The 17,159-nt window shown below is 38.1% G+C and overlaps 1 protein-coding gene across 1 annotated transcript in view; it reads left to right on the top strand.

The window, feature by feature from the left end:
* The window catches only part of LOC125239723 (zinc finger protein 436-like), a 32,324-nt gene extending 16,824 nt beyond the window's left edge, over positions 1-15,500 (top strand). The window contains exon 4 of the mRNA XM_048147366.1: positions 15,461-15,500. Coding sequence (XP_048003323.1) covers positions 15,461-15,469 — 9 coding nt within the window. The 3' untranslated portion in view covers positions 15,470-15,500. The remainder of the gene's footprint in view (positions 1-15,460) is intronic.
* The last annotated feature ends 1,659 nt before the right edge of the window (positions 15,501-17,159 follow it).

Below are 17,159 nucleotides of genomic sequence, written 5' to 3'. Positions count from 1 at the left end.
GGCTTTTATTTTTAAGATCCAAAGGTGGAAAATCTATTAAAATGGGGAAATGATCACTTCCAAAAGATGAATCTAGAACTTTCCATGTCAATAGGGAAGCTAAATCGGGTGAACACAATGAAACATCTACCGCGCTTTTAACTTCGCTGGGGCGTGTGCGTCTAGTGGCAGAACCGGAGTTCAGAATGCACAGGTTGCATTCGTCAATTATTTTAAGTAGTTGAATGCCTTCAGGTTCAGTCTTACCACTGCCCCATACCTGATTATGACAGTTAAAATCTCCTAGTACTAGTAATGGGGGAGGTAGGGATTGTAAAATTAATAATAGTTCATCCAAAATAAATTTCGAAGGGTCTGGTATGTAGAGAGATACAAGAGTATATTTTTTAATTTGTATAACGACAATATGTAAACCTTCAACTGGGGGGACTGAAATTACTTTAAATGTAATATTGTCTTTAATTAATATAGCACAGCCGGCGTAACCATCTTGTCTATCGTCACGGATGTTGACGAATCCTGGGATTCGGAAGTTTGTCTCCGGCTTGAGCCATATTTCTGACAGTGCAAGGATCTTAGGTTTATATTTGTTAATTAAAAAAGTTAAATCGTGTTTTTTACTGAGGATGCTCCGAATGTTCCACTGTAGGATCAACTGATCCATTATTGAAAGTTGAAATAAAAGAGGAAAGAAAAGAGGCAACGTGGGACATCAAATTGTTCGATGGGGACCATTTCGATTTCGAAATGGTAGATACGATTTGTGTGAGTAGGGCAATAATAATTTCCGAAGGTGATGAGGCATATGGATTGTTTAACGCTGATCCATTGGGCAAGGAATCTGCTTCTTCATTAATGAGGGCCATATGGGCAGCTTTATCGTAGCCTTTGCGGGTAGGAGGTGGAGAACGAGGTTTCAAGAATACAGTTTTTTTATGTGAAGTTGTGTTCGTTGCCGAAGATGTTACCACGTTTGCATATGACTTACCTAATGTATGATGGATTTTGTTTGCTTCTGAATAGGAAATATTACTCTCTGACATATTTTTTTTTAATATTACACTGTCTAGTGTATTCGGGACAAGCCTTACTAGTCGCAGGATGGCCGGATTCACCCCTACAGTTCACACATTTTGTAATACCGCTATCTTCTTCGCATTTGTCACCCGTGTGATTACCACTGCAGCGGAAACAGCGAGGGGCTGATCGGCACGTCATTTTTGTGTGTCCGTATCTACAACAGTTGTGGCATTGTGTTGTGGGAAACGTGTATACCTCCACCTGGAAAGAGTTGAAACAAGCGAATATCCTTTTGGGCAAGACCTGACCGTCAAAGGTTAACACCACCGTTTCCGATGGGAACCACTTGAACGTACCGTCCTGATAGTTATTTTTTTTTAAATTAAGGCGCCTAGATTTGATTATTGGGCCACACCCGGCAGGGACCTTAATGAAATTTTGAATATCCTCTGGTGTCCATTCAGTTGGTATTCCTCTGACGATTCCTACTCTGGTTACATTAAATGCCGGGATAAACACTTTATACTTTTTATTTGCGACGGTGTTCAATAATAAGAAGTTATTTGCATCTTTCGCCGTGTGAAAACTGACGGACACCCTGTTTCGTCCTAAACCTTTGACGGATCCGTCAACCACGTTTGGAAATTCCCTATGATGGCTATGTAAAAATTGTCCGAAGGTCACAGGGTGCAGCGTAGCGCCTGGGAATTCACTGTCATATTGCACGTGTACAGTGAATGGACCAGGATCATTCTTTGTGTACATTTTCCTGTCCGTGACCACCAACGAAGGAGTCGGGGGTAGACTTTTAGTTTGTGATACCGGGGGAGACGTCTGTAGGGGGTGGGCGGGGTTGTATTCGTTGGGGTTATAATTTGCGATTCTCTACAGTTTTGTCCAAGATCAATCACCGAGTCTTGGGAATCGGACATTGGTAAAACCGAAAACGTATTTTTAAGTCCTATTTCCCGGTCTGACTCAGACGGGGATGAGCGCGATCTAGATCGAGAGTACGAGTCATTGTTAGATTTCTTTGTTTTCTGTTTACGATTTTTCCGTCTCCCTTTCCTACTTTCCCTCATTTCCGTATCCACAGCGTTACCTTTTACCGTAATAAAAGCTGCCGGCGATGGGGGAGCCGAAAGAAAATTTTCGTTCGACCCTCCCGGATCGCCGGGGCTCTCATCGCCCATGGCGGGTCCTACCCGCACAAAGTGTAAAAAAATTTACTACAAAATTACAGTAATCTACAAACAGGACAACACAAAACACCACTTACCACCTTCACCCAACACCACAATAACACACTACCCAGATCTGAGCAGTAAATTAGGAAAATAAACTAATTTTCAGATTTTAACCGCTAATAGCACGTCAGACCGCGATTGACGCTCGGCCGGAAGTCCCCATGTATCTTAAGTAGTGATCACTCCGTATATTTATGTGAGAGCGAGAAACGAATAACTCTTTCTCGCTCCCACTAAAAGGACAGTAGTAATTGGATGACCTTAGTGCGGTACGGTCCTCGTACAGTCATGTGTTAGCACTATTAGCGTAATGTTCAATAACAATTTTGCAATTGAACTGATTTCCTCACAAACAATGATAAAATCCATGCATAAACCCCTTGTAATTCTTTGAAGTTTTAGCTTAGCACCGAGGCGATTGCACTTCCAATCGTGAAGTAACTAATAAGCGACCGTTCCATACCGCGACCTTGTATTTTTTCTCGTAGGTACATAATCGTACGCGAAAAGAAGATAACTCTTTCTCATGAATTTTAAAGACTATGGCCGGCAACAGACAGTCTTAGGCCGGCAACAGACGAGTCTTAATTTTCATAATATTCTCTGACAGATCTGTCAGTGTCAGTTTTGAACTGTCAATTTGCATACAATTTTTTTTTAAGATTATGAATTTTTAAGACTGTCTGTTGCCGGCCTTAATTTTCATAATCTTAAAAAATCATAATCTTATAAAATAAAATTGACTGCCTTGCCACACAAATTCTTAAAATTCAAATTATTCGCAATCTGTCAGATCAATCTGAAAAAAATCATAATCTTAAAAAATAAGACTGTGTGTGGACAGTTGCGAAATTGTATGGGAATCCGTGTACTCGATCTGATTTCATAAGATTATGATTTTTTAAGATTATGAAATTTAAGGCTCCCCACAGACAGTCTTAAAAATTCATAATCTTAAAAAAAAATTGTATGCAAATTGACAGTTCAAACTGACACTGACAGATCTGTCAGTGTCAGTTTGCATACAATTTTTTTTTAAGATTATGAAAATTAAGACTAGTCTGTTGCCGGCCTAAGACTGTCTGTTGCCAACCTAAGAGTAAGGCTCCGCGCACACGGGCGACAAAGTTGTTCGGCGACTTTCGTATTTGTATGAAAAGTTGCGTCGCCTCGTGTGCGCACCTTCATACTAGCCCATAGACCGAGCGACGGAGACAAAACAGTTTTGTCTCCCGTCTGTGGGGGGCCTAAGGGCCCGCGCACACGGATGCAACAGTTGCTCGGTGACTTTTTTGTCTCTGTCGTCACCCCTTGCGACAATTTCCAAGGTGCGCACACGGGAACGACAGCGACGCAACCACAGACTACTAAGAAGATATTACCATAGACTAATTCTATAATCTTTTGGCCCCTGTACACATATGGCCAACGGTTTCACCAACCCCCTTGGCAAGCGTGTAGAGGGCTACTTGGTCGTAAGTTGGCAGTTGGCGCTTGCGCTTGCCGGCCAACCGATTGGTGTCGGTTTTTTGTCCACACATCAAAGGATCTTGGCGCCAATGGCATACTGCGTTTACACGTTGGCGCTTCATTCAGTTGGTCGTCAGCCGTCAGAGAGGACAGTAGTGAAATATTTACGAAAATAATAAGTTTATCTATGCCAATAATAGTGTAGATTTTAGGAAATAAAATAACCTTGCAAATGTTTAATGTATTTCCTAAAAAAGATAAATGTTCTTATCAGAATATTCAAAAAATTGTTAATACATCAAATAATTTAATTTTACTACGGGGTTATTATTTTTTAATCAAATTTTGCTGACAACGTAAAATACCTAGAATTTCCTAGCCTTTTCCATTCCACGTCCATCTTTCATGAAGAGCCAATGCCAAGTGATTGGTTCGCCAATGTGTAAACAGCGGCTCTTATCTTGGCCAAGGGGTTTCACAAAGGGTTGGTGGAACCGTTGGCCATATGTGTACAGCAGCCATTTGGATACCACGGACGCAACTTTTTCTTTTTTTATGAAATTGAGAGCCTATCCAAAATAGTTTTTGCTGAAAGAAGATAGTTGTTTGCTTGTTTTTTATAACTTTACGTTTGCAATAAATATAAGCAAAATTGTAAGCGAATCAAGTACTATTTACCCACCGACCATAGTGTCGAAATACGGGCTATGTGGGTTGTTCATGAAGGTTTCCCCTACTCATACCTGCTCATACCTACTACCTACGCTGTGGTCGAATGTGTAACATTTCTACAATCATTGCATGAATTTTTTAAAAAACAATAGTAAGTAATATGTGTCATCGATTACTACCGTGATAGGACACTTAAAAAATGCATACCCTACTTACTGAACTCATTGCCAAGTGACATAACACAGGAACAAAACAAAAATACCTTCAAAAGACGGTTAAAAAAGTATCTCTCTTCCTGCATTTATGTTTATGTTATTTTAATGTTTCTCAAATGTCAATTTTGATGATATCTGACCTTATAGAAGTATTTGATTTCTTGACTCCACAGTGAAACTTATAACATAGTTTTGTGGAGCACTGTATATTTATACCATTGTTACCTTTTATTATAATAATTAAATTAATAATAATAATCGTAGGGGGGTGAATTGCAGAAAATGTGTACCTTTTAGCTAATTTAGTGTCCCGTGAAAACAAGGAGGGTTTAAAAATATATTTTGAGAAATAAGGCACACCGGAGTTACGTTAATTTAATAAAAGCGAATATTTTGATTCATCTAAAAATTAATCTTAAGACAATTGTAGCTTTTCTTTTTTTTTTTCGGTGATGCATGCAGTAACTTCACAGCAGTATAATCATGTCCCAATCAAAGAGCATTGAATCACTACGTTTTAAGAGTCGGCACTCTCGAACAACCCTCGAACCGATTTATGCAGGCGTTTTTTCGACGGTCGTGAGGTCATGTCACTGTTACCAACACAAAGAAAAATCGCTAGGGCTCGACCAACCCAGTCCCTAATATTTATCGATATCGATAAATTTGCGATATTTAGCAGTATGACGACTTAACAGTAAATTTATAGTATTTATACATATATTTAAAAAAATGTCTGGGATGGCTGTCAGAGGCGTATTTCAAGGATTTGGCGTTGGCATCCTGAGCCAGACAGGATTACCGCCCCGTTAAGTGACGATAAAGTATGAAATTTAAGAAAAAACGCTGCTTCGCTACCCTAAAAAGAGCCTGCCGCCTTTAATACGCCCCTGTATAAAATGAATAAAACAAAAGCAAAATATACCATCACTTTTCTTTTACATGAAGTAATTTTTCAACTACTTTACAGCACTTCTCAGTTGAATTAATTTTGAGGCGTTTGCAGAAAATTCCTATAATTTACTGTGCCTGACGTTCATATTTGGCACTGCCTCCTAATTAACAGTTTTTTTATAAGCCAGTATTTGTTGCTTCATTTAATCTTCGTGTTCCTTGCATGTTTACCAGGGAAAGTTAATATTTACTGCAAAAAGCCTTGAAAACCTTTGTCCAACATTATCTTCATACAGGAGATGGATAAATATGCCGATTCTTCGTTACCTGTTAAAATTACCCATAATCGACATCTGAAATAAAGAGATTATCGATAAGTTGGTCACACTCTATTGGTATTTTAGGTTATTTGTTTGTTTACGAAAAAACTTATTTACAGAATGTTTTCGCTTAAATCGTAGACTTTACATGATTAGTACTACTTTAAATTTATTAAATGAGTAATTGTTAGCAACTCGAAATGAAAATATAATAAAATACTAGTTACCGACCTGCATATATCCAGTGCAAAGCTAGGCAAAAACAAGCCACAAGTTGATATTTTCAAATATCTAACACCACAAATTTCACACTTTCTTATTGGTTTGCCCGAAATTTCAATAATAATTTTAATTATTTTATTATTTACAAAATTCAAACGAGTTACGACAGATTTGACGTTGACGACTTGACGTTTTGAAAAAAAAAAACACGTAGGTCAGGCCATAGACTACGGATATATTTTATGAAACTCTATTATCTATGTATTTGTGCTACCAAAATATAATGGACTTTAGTACTATTAATCATAGATGTCATTTTAATTTGATAGCATTTTTTTTTGTCGTAATGTTGGCAATCTTTGCTTGATGATATTATTATACTATGGAGTGACGACGGGCTGGTCCCAATGTTGACCGTACTTCTATCGAGGAAGGTTGTTACGACTCATATTAGTTTCTTAAAAGTTTAATTGTAAATTATTCAGTCTTTACATGTTCTTCTTTATGTTCAGTACGAAAATATTTACTTAAATTAGGAATAATATATTATTTTGGTAATATTACATATTGTCCCAACTTATAGAACTTTCGTTACTCAGGGTTAGTTACGGAGGAATATCCCAAAGATTAGTTTAAAAATATTAGTAGAATCAGCCCGTCGTCACTCCATAGTATGATAATATCATCAAGCAAAGATTTCCAACATTACGACAAAAAAAAATGCTATCAAATTAAAATGACATCTATGATTAATAGTACTAAAGTCCATTATATTTTGGTAGCACAAATACATAGATAATAGAGTTTCATAAAATATATCCGTAGTCTATGGCCTGACCTACGTGTTTTTTTTTCAAAACGTCAAGTCGTCAACGTCAAATCTGTCGTAACTCGTTTGAATTTTGTAAATAATAAAATAATTAAAATTATTATTGAAATTTCGGGCAAACCAATAAGAAAGTGTGAAATTTGTGGTGTTAGATATTTGAAAATATCAACTTGTGGTTTGTTTTTGACTAGCTTTGCACTGGATATATGCAGGTCGGTAACTAGTATTTTATTATATTTTCGTTTCGAGTTGCTAACAATTACTCATTTAATAAATTTAAAGTAGTACTAATCATGTAAAGTCTACGATTTAAGCGAAAACATTCTGTAAATAAGTTTTTTCGTAAACAAACAAATAACCTAAAATACCAATAGAGTGTGATCAACTTATCGATAATCTCTTTATTTCAGATGTCGATTATGGGTAATTTTAACAGGTAACGAAGAATCGGCATATTTATCCATCTCCTGTATGAAGATAATGTTGGGCAAAGGTTTTCAAGGCTTTTTGCAGTAAATATTAACTTTCCCTGGTAAACATGCAAAGAACACGAAGATTAAATGAAGCAACAAATACTGGCTTATAAAAAAACTGTTAATTAGGAGGCAGTGCCAAATATGAACGTCAGGCACAGTAAATTATAGGAATTTTCTGCAAACGCCTCAAAATTAATTCAACTGAGAAGTGCTGTAAAGTAGTTGAAAAATTACTTCATGTAAAAGAAAAGTGATGGTATATTTTGCTTTTGTTTTATTCATTTTATACAGGGGCGTATTAAAGGCGGCAGGCTCTTTTTAGGGTAGTGAAGCAGCGTTTTTTCTTAAATTTTATACTTTATCGTCACTTAACGGGGCGGTAATCCTGTCTGGCTCAGAATGCCAACGCCAAATCCTTGAAATACGCCTCTGACAGCCATCCCAGACATTTTTTTAAATATATGTATAAATACTATAAATTTACTTTTAAGTCGTCATACTGCTAAATATCGCAAATTTATCGATATCGATAAATATTAGGGACTGGGTTGGTCGAGCCCTAGCGATTTTTTCTTTGTGTTGGTAGCAGTGACATGACCTCACGACCGTCGAAAAAACGCCTGCATAAATCGGTTCGAGGGTTGTTCGAGAGTGCCGACTCTTAAAACGTAGTGATTCAATGCTCTTTGAGTAGAATTACTTCTCATTATTATTATTACACAGAGGGAACAACTGTCAAATTGTTGAACAGCGGCATCCATTTTGTTTTTCAACGTAGTGGCTCATGGATGGACACGTGGTGTTTATTGCTATAAAATCTCAGGGTGATTAACGGTGAGTTTCCAAGGTAAATAGTTTGATTATCGTACACAGTTTTATTCATAAATGATTGTTTTTACAATGTTTTCTACAAATTTACAAGATTTTAAAGCAATATGTGACATGTTTGACGATAAATATTTTTTGAGGTTATGATTTCTCATATATCTTTCTCAGTTTCGTTATTTTTCGTTACGTAACGAAACTATTTTCACTGCGATTATGTATGTCAAAAATTTATAATAAATATTGTTGATTAGAATTATAATGTTTCATTGATAATTCTGTTTTATATAGAACCGGGCAACATTTTTATTCCCATGTGTTCCACCTTATGCTATCAGTTTCGTTACAAAAAAAAAAAAAAATCAAAATTATTTATTTTTCAGCAAAGTACACATGCGTAGGGGCCGAATCCTCCTTTTAAGTTTAAAACTTGTATTAGGAGGTATTCGCTCTTTCATACAGGGTTATCTTCAGCGCTTAAAATAATATTAAAGTACAATTGTGATCTTATATAAAATAGGTAGGTACATGCTATTCTCAACTATGTTACATTACAATTTTCAAAGTAGATTTTTAGGTAGTTAGGTAATAATGTTTTTTTTGTATCTGAAAGTAAATTTAGGTTAAGGTAAATTCAATATTAAACAGGGTGAACCAGGAATATAAAACATATCTATCTAAATATATAAAAGAAGAAGCTGACTGACTGACTGACTGACTGACTGACTGACTGACTGACTGACATATCAACGCACAGCCAAAACCGCTGGTCCTAGAGATTTAAAATTTGGCACGTAGGTTCCTTATATAGTGTAGAGGAGCACTAAGAAAGGATTTTCCAAAATTCATCTCCTAAGGGGGTCAAATGGGGGTTCAAAGTTTGTATGGGGAAATAAGATTAGTTTGACTATTTTATTCGAAACTTCACAGGAAGATTCCTTAAGACATATGACTGAATACGTGTTTCAGGTTTTTTGAAAATTTAACCCCTAAAAGGGTGAAAAGGGGGTGATAAAGTCAAAAAATCAATATGGGTATCGTTTTTATGGTTTATCGGGTCGCTGATCACGATAAATACAACGTTTTTAAAATCTAACGAGGCGGAAGTGAAATACCTTCTCCCCTGTTGTGGTGCAATGGGGTTTAAATATCAAAAAAATATATAAAAGAAGATATTGACTGACTGACTGACATATCAACACACAGCCGAAACCGCTGGTCCTAGAGATTTCAAATTTGGCACGTAGGTTCCTTATATAGTGTAGAGGAGCACTAAGAAAGGATTTTCCAAAATTCACCTCCTAAGGAGGTCAAATGGGGGTTCAAAGTTTGTATGGGGAAACAAGATTAGTTTGACTATTTTATTCGAAACTTCACAGGAAGATTCCTTAAGACATATGACTGAATACGTGTTTCAGGTTTTTTGAAAATTTAACCCCTAAAAGGGTGAAAAGGGGGTGATAAAGTCAAAAAATCAATATGGGTATCGTTTTTATGGTTTATCGGGTCGCTGATCACGATAAATACAACGTTTTTTAAAATCTAACGAGGCGGAAGTGAAATACCTTCTCCCCTGTTGTGGTGCAATGGGGTTTAAATATATAAAAGAAGATATTGACTGACTGATTGACATATCAACACACAGCCGAAACCGCTGGTCCTAGAAATTTCAAATTTGGCACATAGGTTCCTTATATGGCGTAGAAAGGAGCAATTTTTCAAAATTCTCCTCTTAAAAGGGTGAAATGGGGGTTCAAAGTTTGTATGGGGAAACAAGATTAGTTTGACTATTTTATTCGAAACTTCACAGGAGGATTCCTAAAGACATATGACTAAATACATGTTTCATTTTTTGAAAATTTGACCAAAGGGGTGCAAAGGGTGGTAAAGTCAAAAAACAATATGGGTTCGTTTTTATGGTTTATCGGGTCGCAATCACGATAAATAAAATTTTTATCTAATGAAAATCAGGGACAGGGTCAGGGTCAGAGACAGGGACAGGGACAGGAACGGGATAGGGTTAGGGATAGGGATAGGGATAGGGATTGGGATTGGGATTGGGATAGGGATAGGGATATGGATATGGATATGGATATGGATAAGGATAGGCATAGGCATAGGCATTGGGATTGGGATTGGGATTGGGATTGGGGTAGGGATAGGGATAGGGATAGGGATAGGGATAGGGATAGGGTTAGGGATAGGGATAGGGATAGGGATTGGAATTGGGATAGGGATAGGGATATGGATAGGGATAGGGTTAGGGATAGGCATTGGGATTGGGATAGGGATAGGGATAGGGATTGGGATTGGGATAGGGATAGGGATATGGATAAGGATAGGGATAGGGATAGGGATAGGGATATGGATAGGGATAGGGATAGGGATAGGGATATGGATAGGGATAGGGATAGGGATAGGGATAGGGATAGGGATAGGGATATGGATAGGGATAGGGATAGGGATTGGGATTGGGATTGGGATAAGGATAGGGGTAGGGGTAGGGGTAGGGGTAGGGGTAGGGGTAGGGGTGGGGATAGGGATCGGGATCGGGATCGGGATCGGGATAGGGATAGAAATAGGGATAAAAATAGGGGACCGGGACGGGGATAGGGATAGGGGAGGGACGGGGACAGGGACGGAACGGGGACGGGGACAAAGATAGAGATAGGGACGGAGATAAGAATAGGGATTGGGGTCGGAATAATCGGTCGGCAATCGATATTTAGGCAGTGTAAAATGCAGGTGGCCCAGTGGGAAGGTATTAGTAAGTAGGCATCGGCGAGTATCCTGCATCCGTAAACTATTACATTCAATGTGCTGTAAGAAGATCGTTGTTTGCTTGCCTTTTATATGTTTACGTTTGCAATAAGTATAAGCAAAATGAAAAAAATTGTAAGCGATAATGCAAGGAAGTACTTTTTACCCTACCGACCATAGCGTCGAGATACTGGCTATGTGGGTTGTATGAAGTTTCCCCAGTATAAATATTTATATAGGTAAAATACATACATATTCGCACCTACGCTGTGGTCGCTGTGTAACAATTCTACAATCATTGCAAGAATTTCTTTTAAAACAATATTAATATGTGTAAGGTACAGTCAGCCAAAACCGGACCGTACAGCAAATAGATCAGTTACAATGGCCCTCCAGTCGAGAATTGCCCCGCTTTACCTTAATCGAAATAATCGCGGACAGATACAGTACAGTACCTACAAAGAAACCTACGGATCCAAATGAAAATCTTATTTTTTGTAAACGTTTCAATAAGAATACTTTTATTACGCGGGCGAAGCCGCGGGTAAAAGCTAGTTATTATAATAAAGATAAAGACAGAGGATTGTCCATGCAAATACTCGCACATGCGAGTCGCACGACAAAGTAAGTATATTTATCACGTTTTAATTATTAGATTAACGAATATAAAATAAAATATTTTATACCATGCACGAAATCAAGCATCATATTAGTAATTATAAAGAAAAAACATGGACAATAGTCATTTTCAAAACCCACATTCTAATTAATAGGTCGGATGGAAAGATATTAAGTAAACGAAGTTGACTGTGACATCTCTAAACACGATTTCGTATATATCTATATTACATATTATAAATTCGTTCTAATTCGTATTGACAGTTCTAAAAAAGAAGAATAAAGAAGCTGATTTGACTACAATAATATTTTTTTTTTCCTTTTTTTTTTTAGTAAGTAACAGGACTATTCTATGAGTGACTCAGTTTCATCGTAAGTTTTGCTTTTTAGCCAGCTTAACAAAAGTGTCTTGCATTCGCCGTAGCTCTTTGTGTAAATGTTTATTAGTCTATTTACTTTGTTGTATAGAATTATTGATAGTACATAAAATTGTCTTCGTGCAAAGGAAGTCTTAGCATAAGGTTGTATAATTACGGTATATGGATTACGTTTTCTTAGTATATTTTCGTCAATTTTCAAAGATTTGTGGACTTTAAGAATACTATTAAATATATAAAGTTGTCTCACTGTAAGCACATCAGCATCGCGGTAGACATCAACAGTACTATATCTTATGTTTTTACCTAGAAGTACCTTCAGAACAGATCGTTGCGCCCGCTCGAGTCCTATGAGTTTAGTTTTATGGGTGCCTCCCCAAATTGGCAAACAATAGAGAACTATGGATTGTACTAGCGTCTTGTAAATGTATATCAAAAGTTCTTTATCTGATACATGTCTAAGATATCTGAATAACCAATTTAGTTTTCTTATTCGATTTGCAGTTACTTCATTTTGCTCATTCCAAGAAAGTAATTGATCTATATGGACGCCAAGGTATTTTGTACAGGTGACATGATTGATGCTTGAGCAAGAACAATTATTGTGTGATTGATAAACGCAATTGTGAGCAATTAAGTTATATTTTTGCCTATCTGGTTGTGAGTTTTGTAGGATAGAAAAAGTTATATAATTAGTTTTTTTAATATTTAATGTAAGTAGGTTGGTTTGTAACCACATCATAACCCTTGAAAGACCAGCCTCAGCATGGGCATAGACTTCATCCCAGTTTTCCCCATGAAATAGTAAAGCTGTATCGTCAGCATACGAAATCACTAGTCCGTTCGTAAGTTGAATATTGGTTAGATCGTTAATGTATGTCAGGAAAAGAGTAGGGCCCAGCACACTGCCCTGAGGCACGCCGTACTGGGTTAGTTGCTCATCCGAGCTAAATATCTCGTTATTTATCTTAACACGTTGCGTTCTATTATGTAGATAACAAGATATTAGTTTTGCGAAGTTTCCGCGAACGCCCATAATTTCCAGTTTACGAATTAGGACGGGGACAGACACAGTGTCGAAAGCTTTTTGTAAGTCTAAAAAGATACATAAACACTTGCTTTTATTGTCTAAGTGCTTTGTGACGTTATTTGTTAATTCAAGTACCGCTTCTTCTGTGCTTTTGCCTTCACGAAAGCCATATTGCCGCTCAGACAGAAGACCGTATTTGTTTAAATAATTTATTAATCTACGATTTATAATTTTTTCCATGATTTTGGAAATCGTGGAAAGGACTGATATGGGTCTATAATTGTTAATATCTGTTCTGTCCCCGTTCTTGTGTATTGGGTGAATAATTGCTCGTTTAAGTGGGTCAGGAAAGGTACCACTGGAAAAGCAAAGTGTGACTAGGTGGCATAGAATAGGAGTCAATTCTGATTTTGCCAATTTTACAAAGTTAGCTGGTATGTTATCCCACCCAGACGCAGATTTACTTTTAAGATTTAGTATTATGGATTCAATTTCTCCCAGATCTGGCCCAATTATGCCGATTGATGATGAATGTGAGGGTAAGGAGTTTAAATATGACGTTAAATTGGAATTGCTGTTCGGTACCGGTGGTATTTTTTCTGCAAGATGTTGACCGATGGAAGTAAAATGTTTATTTATCAAATTTGCTGAAGAGACAGGGGAATCGGATAGATTTACTAGTTCATTATTTTTACTTTTAGGTTTATTTAAATTTGTTATGCTTTTTATTGATTTCCATAATAGTTTGTTATTATTTTTAGCCTCATTTAGAAGATCACGTTCATATTTTTGTTTTAAAGTTTTAACTAAATTATTACAATAATTCCTATACCGGCGATAAGTTATGCGAAGTATATCGTTAGTAGGGTCATGTCTTAGTGTTCTTTGCAATTTATTTCTGTGTTGAATACATTTTAGTACACCCGTAGTAATCCAAGGTTTCAACGTTCGTTTATTACAAGGGATTTTAACAGCAATTATCAGTTTCGTTTTTTCTCAGTTTAGTTACTAAATCCAAAAGGTACATATTTTCTGCAATTCACCCAGGGGCGTAGGGATACATGTGACGCTGACGACCCCATCGCCCATTGGTTTTACCAGTGCAATCAGTCAACGCAGGGCAGCTTGTGGCGAGCTGTTGGGGAACAGCGACCCCACGTACCCGAGTGCTCCTGGGGAGTTCTGTTACCCGTAAGGCGGGTGGGTGGGACAGTACTCTCTACCTCTGGCTTGCCTTGGCTGGCAGTCCAGAGTGGAGTCGTTAGGGCTACATGCCCCAGGGGTGGAAGTGAAAATTTGCATAAGACGCGAGTTGGTGCAGTGGCCTGACAGCCACTGGGCAGAAAGCGGTGTACACCTCTCGACACCCTTGAGTTCTCAGTTCTCACACCGGTGTTGCCCTTGAGCCATTTTGGATGTCGCTTTTTGTGGGGGCCCATCTAGTGGGGACGAGTCACCGTCTGCCGGAAATAAAATTGGATAACGTTTTATTAGGCAGGCGTCCGGTTTTTTATCCATAGCCCAGTATTTAGTCCATCACTTTCATCATAACCTAACCACAAAATTAAAATTTTGAAAAAACCCCCGACCGCGACATAGTGGACCGATTTTCATGAAACATGGCTAAGAACACTCCCGACTAACTCAGCTTACAGACAAAAAAAACTAAATCAAAATCGGTTCATCCGTTCGAGAGCTACGATGCCACAGACAGACACACACACACAGACAGACAAACAGACAGACAGACAGACAGACGTCAAACTTATAACACCCCTTCGTTTTTGCGTCGGGGGTTAAAAATAGACCAGTTCATTTTAGATTCCATTGACTCTCAAATAGTCCTTACACCCTGGCGGGTGTTGCCTCTGCGTCTGTCCCATGATACGGGCAAGGGCAACATCCGCTCGGTGTACCCCTTACATTTCATTAAAGTGTCGAAAGGGCCTCTACGTGTTGGCTTCGGCCCCGCGCACGCCTCCCAAAGGTCCGGAATACCATTATTCCGTGATGGGAAAGACAATAATAATCGAAATAATCGCAGACAAATGTACCTACAGAAAAACCTACGGATCCAAATGAAAATCTTAATTTTTGTATACGTTTGAATAAGAATAATTTTAGTACGCGGACGAAGCCGCGGGTAAAAGCTAGTGTCTCTATATGTAATGTGTCTGTTTGTAATTTATCGCCCGTATAAGGGTTACACACTAAAATATTTACATTAATACATTACAGACTACCATACATAACTGTTCAATTTCATTGCTACTAGACCGCGGACCAGCTAGAATTCGTTAAACCTTGCCTCAGTCCACAAACGTTCCCTTCTTGTGGTTTACATCGTTTCGCTTGGCTCTGCTAATCAGCCAGTTCCTTTATATGCAGACTTGACGCGGCGCAGCCTCGCCGCCCGCCGCCGCTGTCGTCCAACCGTCTAACCAAACTCGGCGTCGACTCAAATCCAGTCGTGCTTTTGTTTCAGTTGCGTTAGACGGCGCGGCTGGAGCGGACCCGGAGCCGGCGCCGTCAGTGTCCTTGCGCGCCAGACAGCAGCTCGCGATGGCTTGCTGCGTGAGGCTCGCGCGCCTCCGCGACTCCCCGCGCGCGAGCCAGCCGTGCCCCGCGCCGCCGCCCGCCACTGTGCAGCGAGAGCCCCGCACACAACCCTACACCTGCGACACTTGCCAGGCGCACTTCACACACAAGTCCACCTTACTCACACATATACAGAACCTTTGCGAACGAAGAAACAAACGTGAAACCCTCTTAGTTAAACACAATGAAAATAAACCACATGTATGTAACGTGTGTAACAAGGGATTTTCAAAAACAGGATATTTAAAACGTCATGAGAATACTCACAGTGGAGTGAAGCCATATGTATGTAAGGTTTGTAACAAGCGGTTTACTCTGAAACCGAATTTAAAACGTCATGAGAATACTCACAGTGGAGTGAAGCCATATATTTGTAAGATTTGTAACAAGCGGTTTACTCAAAAATCGAGTTTGAACATTCATGAGAATATTCATAGTGGAGTGAAGCTATATGTATGTAAGGTTTGTAACAAGCGGTTTACACGAAAAGACATTTTAAACAGTCATGAGAATACTCACAGTGGAGTGAAGCCATATATTTGTAAGATTTGTAACAAGCGGTTTACTCGAAAATCGAGTTTGAAAATTCATGAGAATATTCATAGTGGAGTTAACCCATATGTATGTAAGGTTTGTAACAAGGGGTTTACACTAAAAGAGCATTTAAACAGTCATGAGAATACTCACAGTGGAGTGAAGCCATATGTATGTAAGGTTTGTAACAAGGGGTTTACACTAAAATCGAAATTAAAATGTCATGAGATAACTCACCAGGGTGTCAAAGCACATAGTTGTAAGGTTTGTAACAAGGGGTTTGCACTAGCAGACCAATTAAAACGTCATGAGATCACTCACAGTGGAGTGAAGCCATATGTATGTAAGGTTTGTAACAAACTGTTTACACAAAAATCGAATTTAAAACGTCATGAGATAACTTATCATGGTGTCAAATCAATCATGGTGTCAAAAAATCATAAGAGTACTCACAGTGGAGTGAAGCCATATGTATGTAAGGTTTGTAACAAGCGGTTTACTCGAAAATCGAATTTAAAACGTCATGAGAATACTCACAGTGGAGTGAAGCCATATATTTGTAAGATTTGTAACAAGCGGTTTACTCAAAAATCGAGTTTGAACATTCATGAGAATATTCACAGTGGAGTGAAGCCATATGTATGTAAGGTTTGTAACAAGCGGTTTACACGAAAAGACTTTTTAAACAGTCATGAGAATACTCACAGTGGAGTGAAGCCATATGTATGTAAGGTTTGTAACAAACTGTTTACACAAAAATCGAATTTAAAACGTCATGAGATAACTTATCATGATGTCAAATCAGTTAATGGAGGATTTATAAGAAAAACTTTAGATGCACACACACATGGTCTAGCCTGTGACATGCATTTAACACAGCAAGGTGCTGTAGAAAATAAAAGAGCTCAACACGGTGCGGAAGAAACTAACAAACAGTTAAAAGAAAACAGTTTAGATAAGAATATTGGATTAAAATCATACGCTTGTGAAGAGTGTAAGAACAAGTTTCCATCACAGTCGGAGTTAGACAGACACAAGAGGATCCACTCCGG

The sequence above is a fragment of the Leguminivora glycinivorella genome, chromosome 26, assembly GCF_023078275.1.
Source record: "Leguminivora glycinivorella isolate SPB_JAAS2020 chromosome 26, LegGlyc_1.1, whole genome shotgun sequence".
NCBI classification, from domain to species: Eukaryota; Metazoa; Arthropoda; class Insecta; order Lepidoptera; family Tortricidae; genus Leguminivora; species Leguminivora glycinivorella.
Note: the sequence above shows the minus strand (reverse complement) of the source record. Positions and strands in the feature narration are given on the sequence as shown.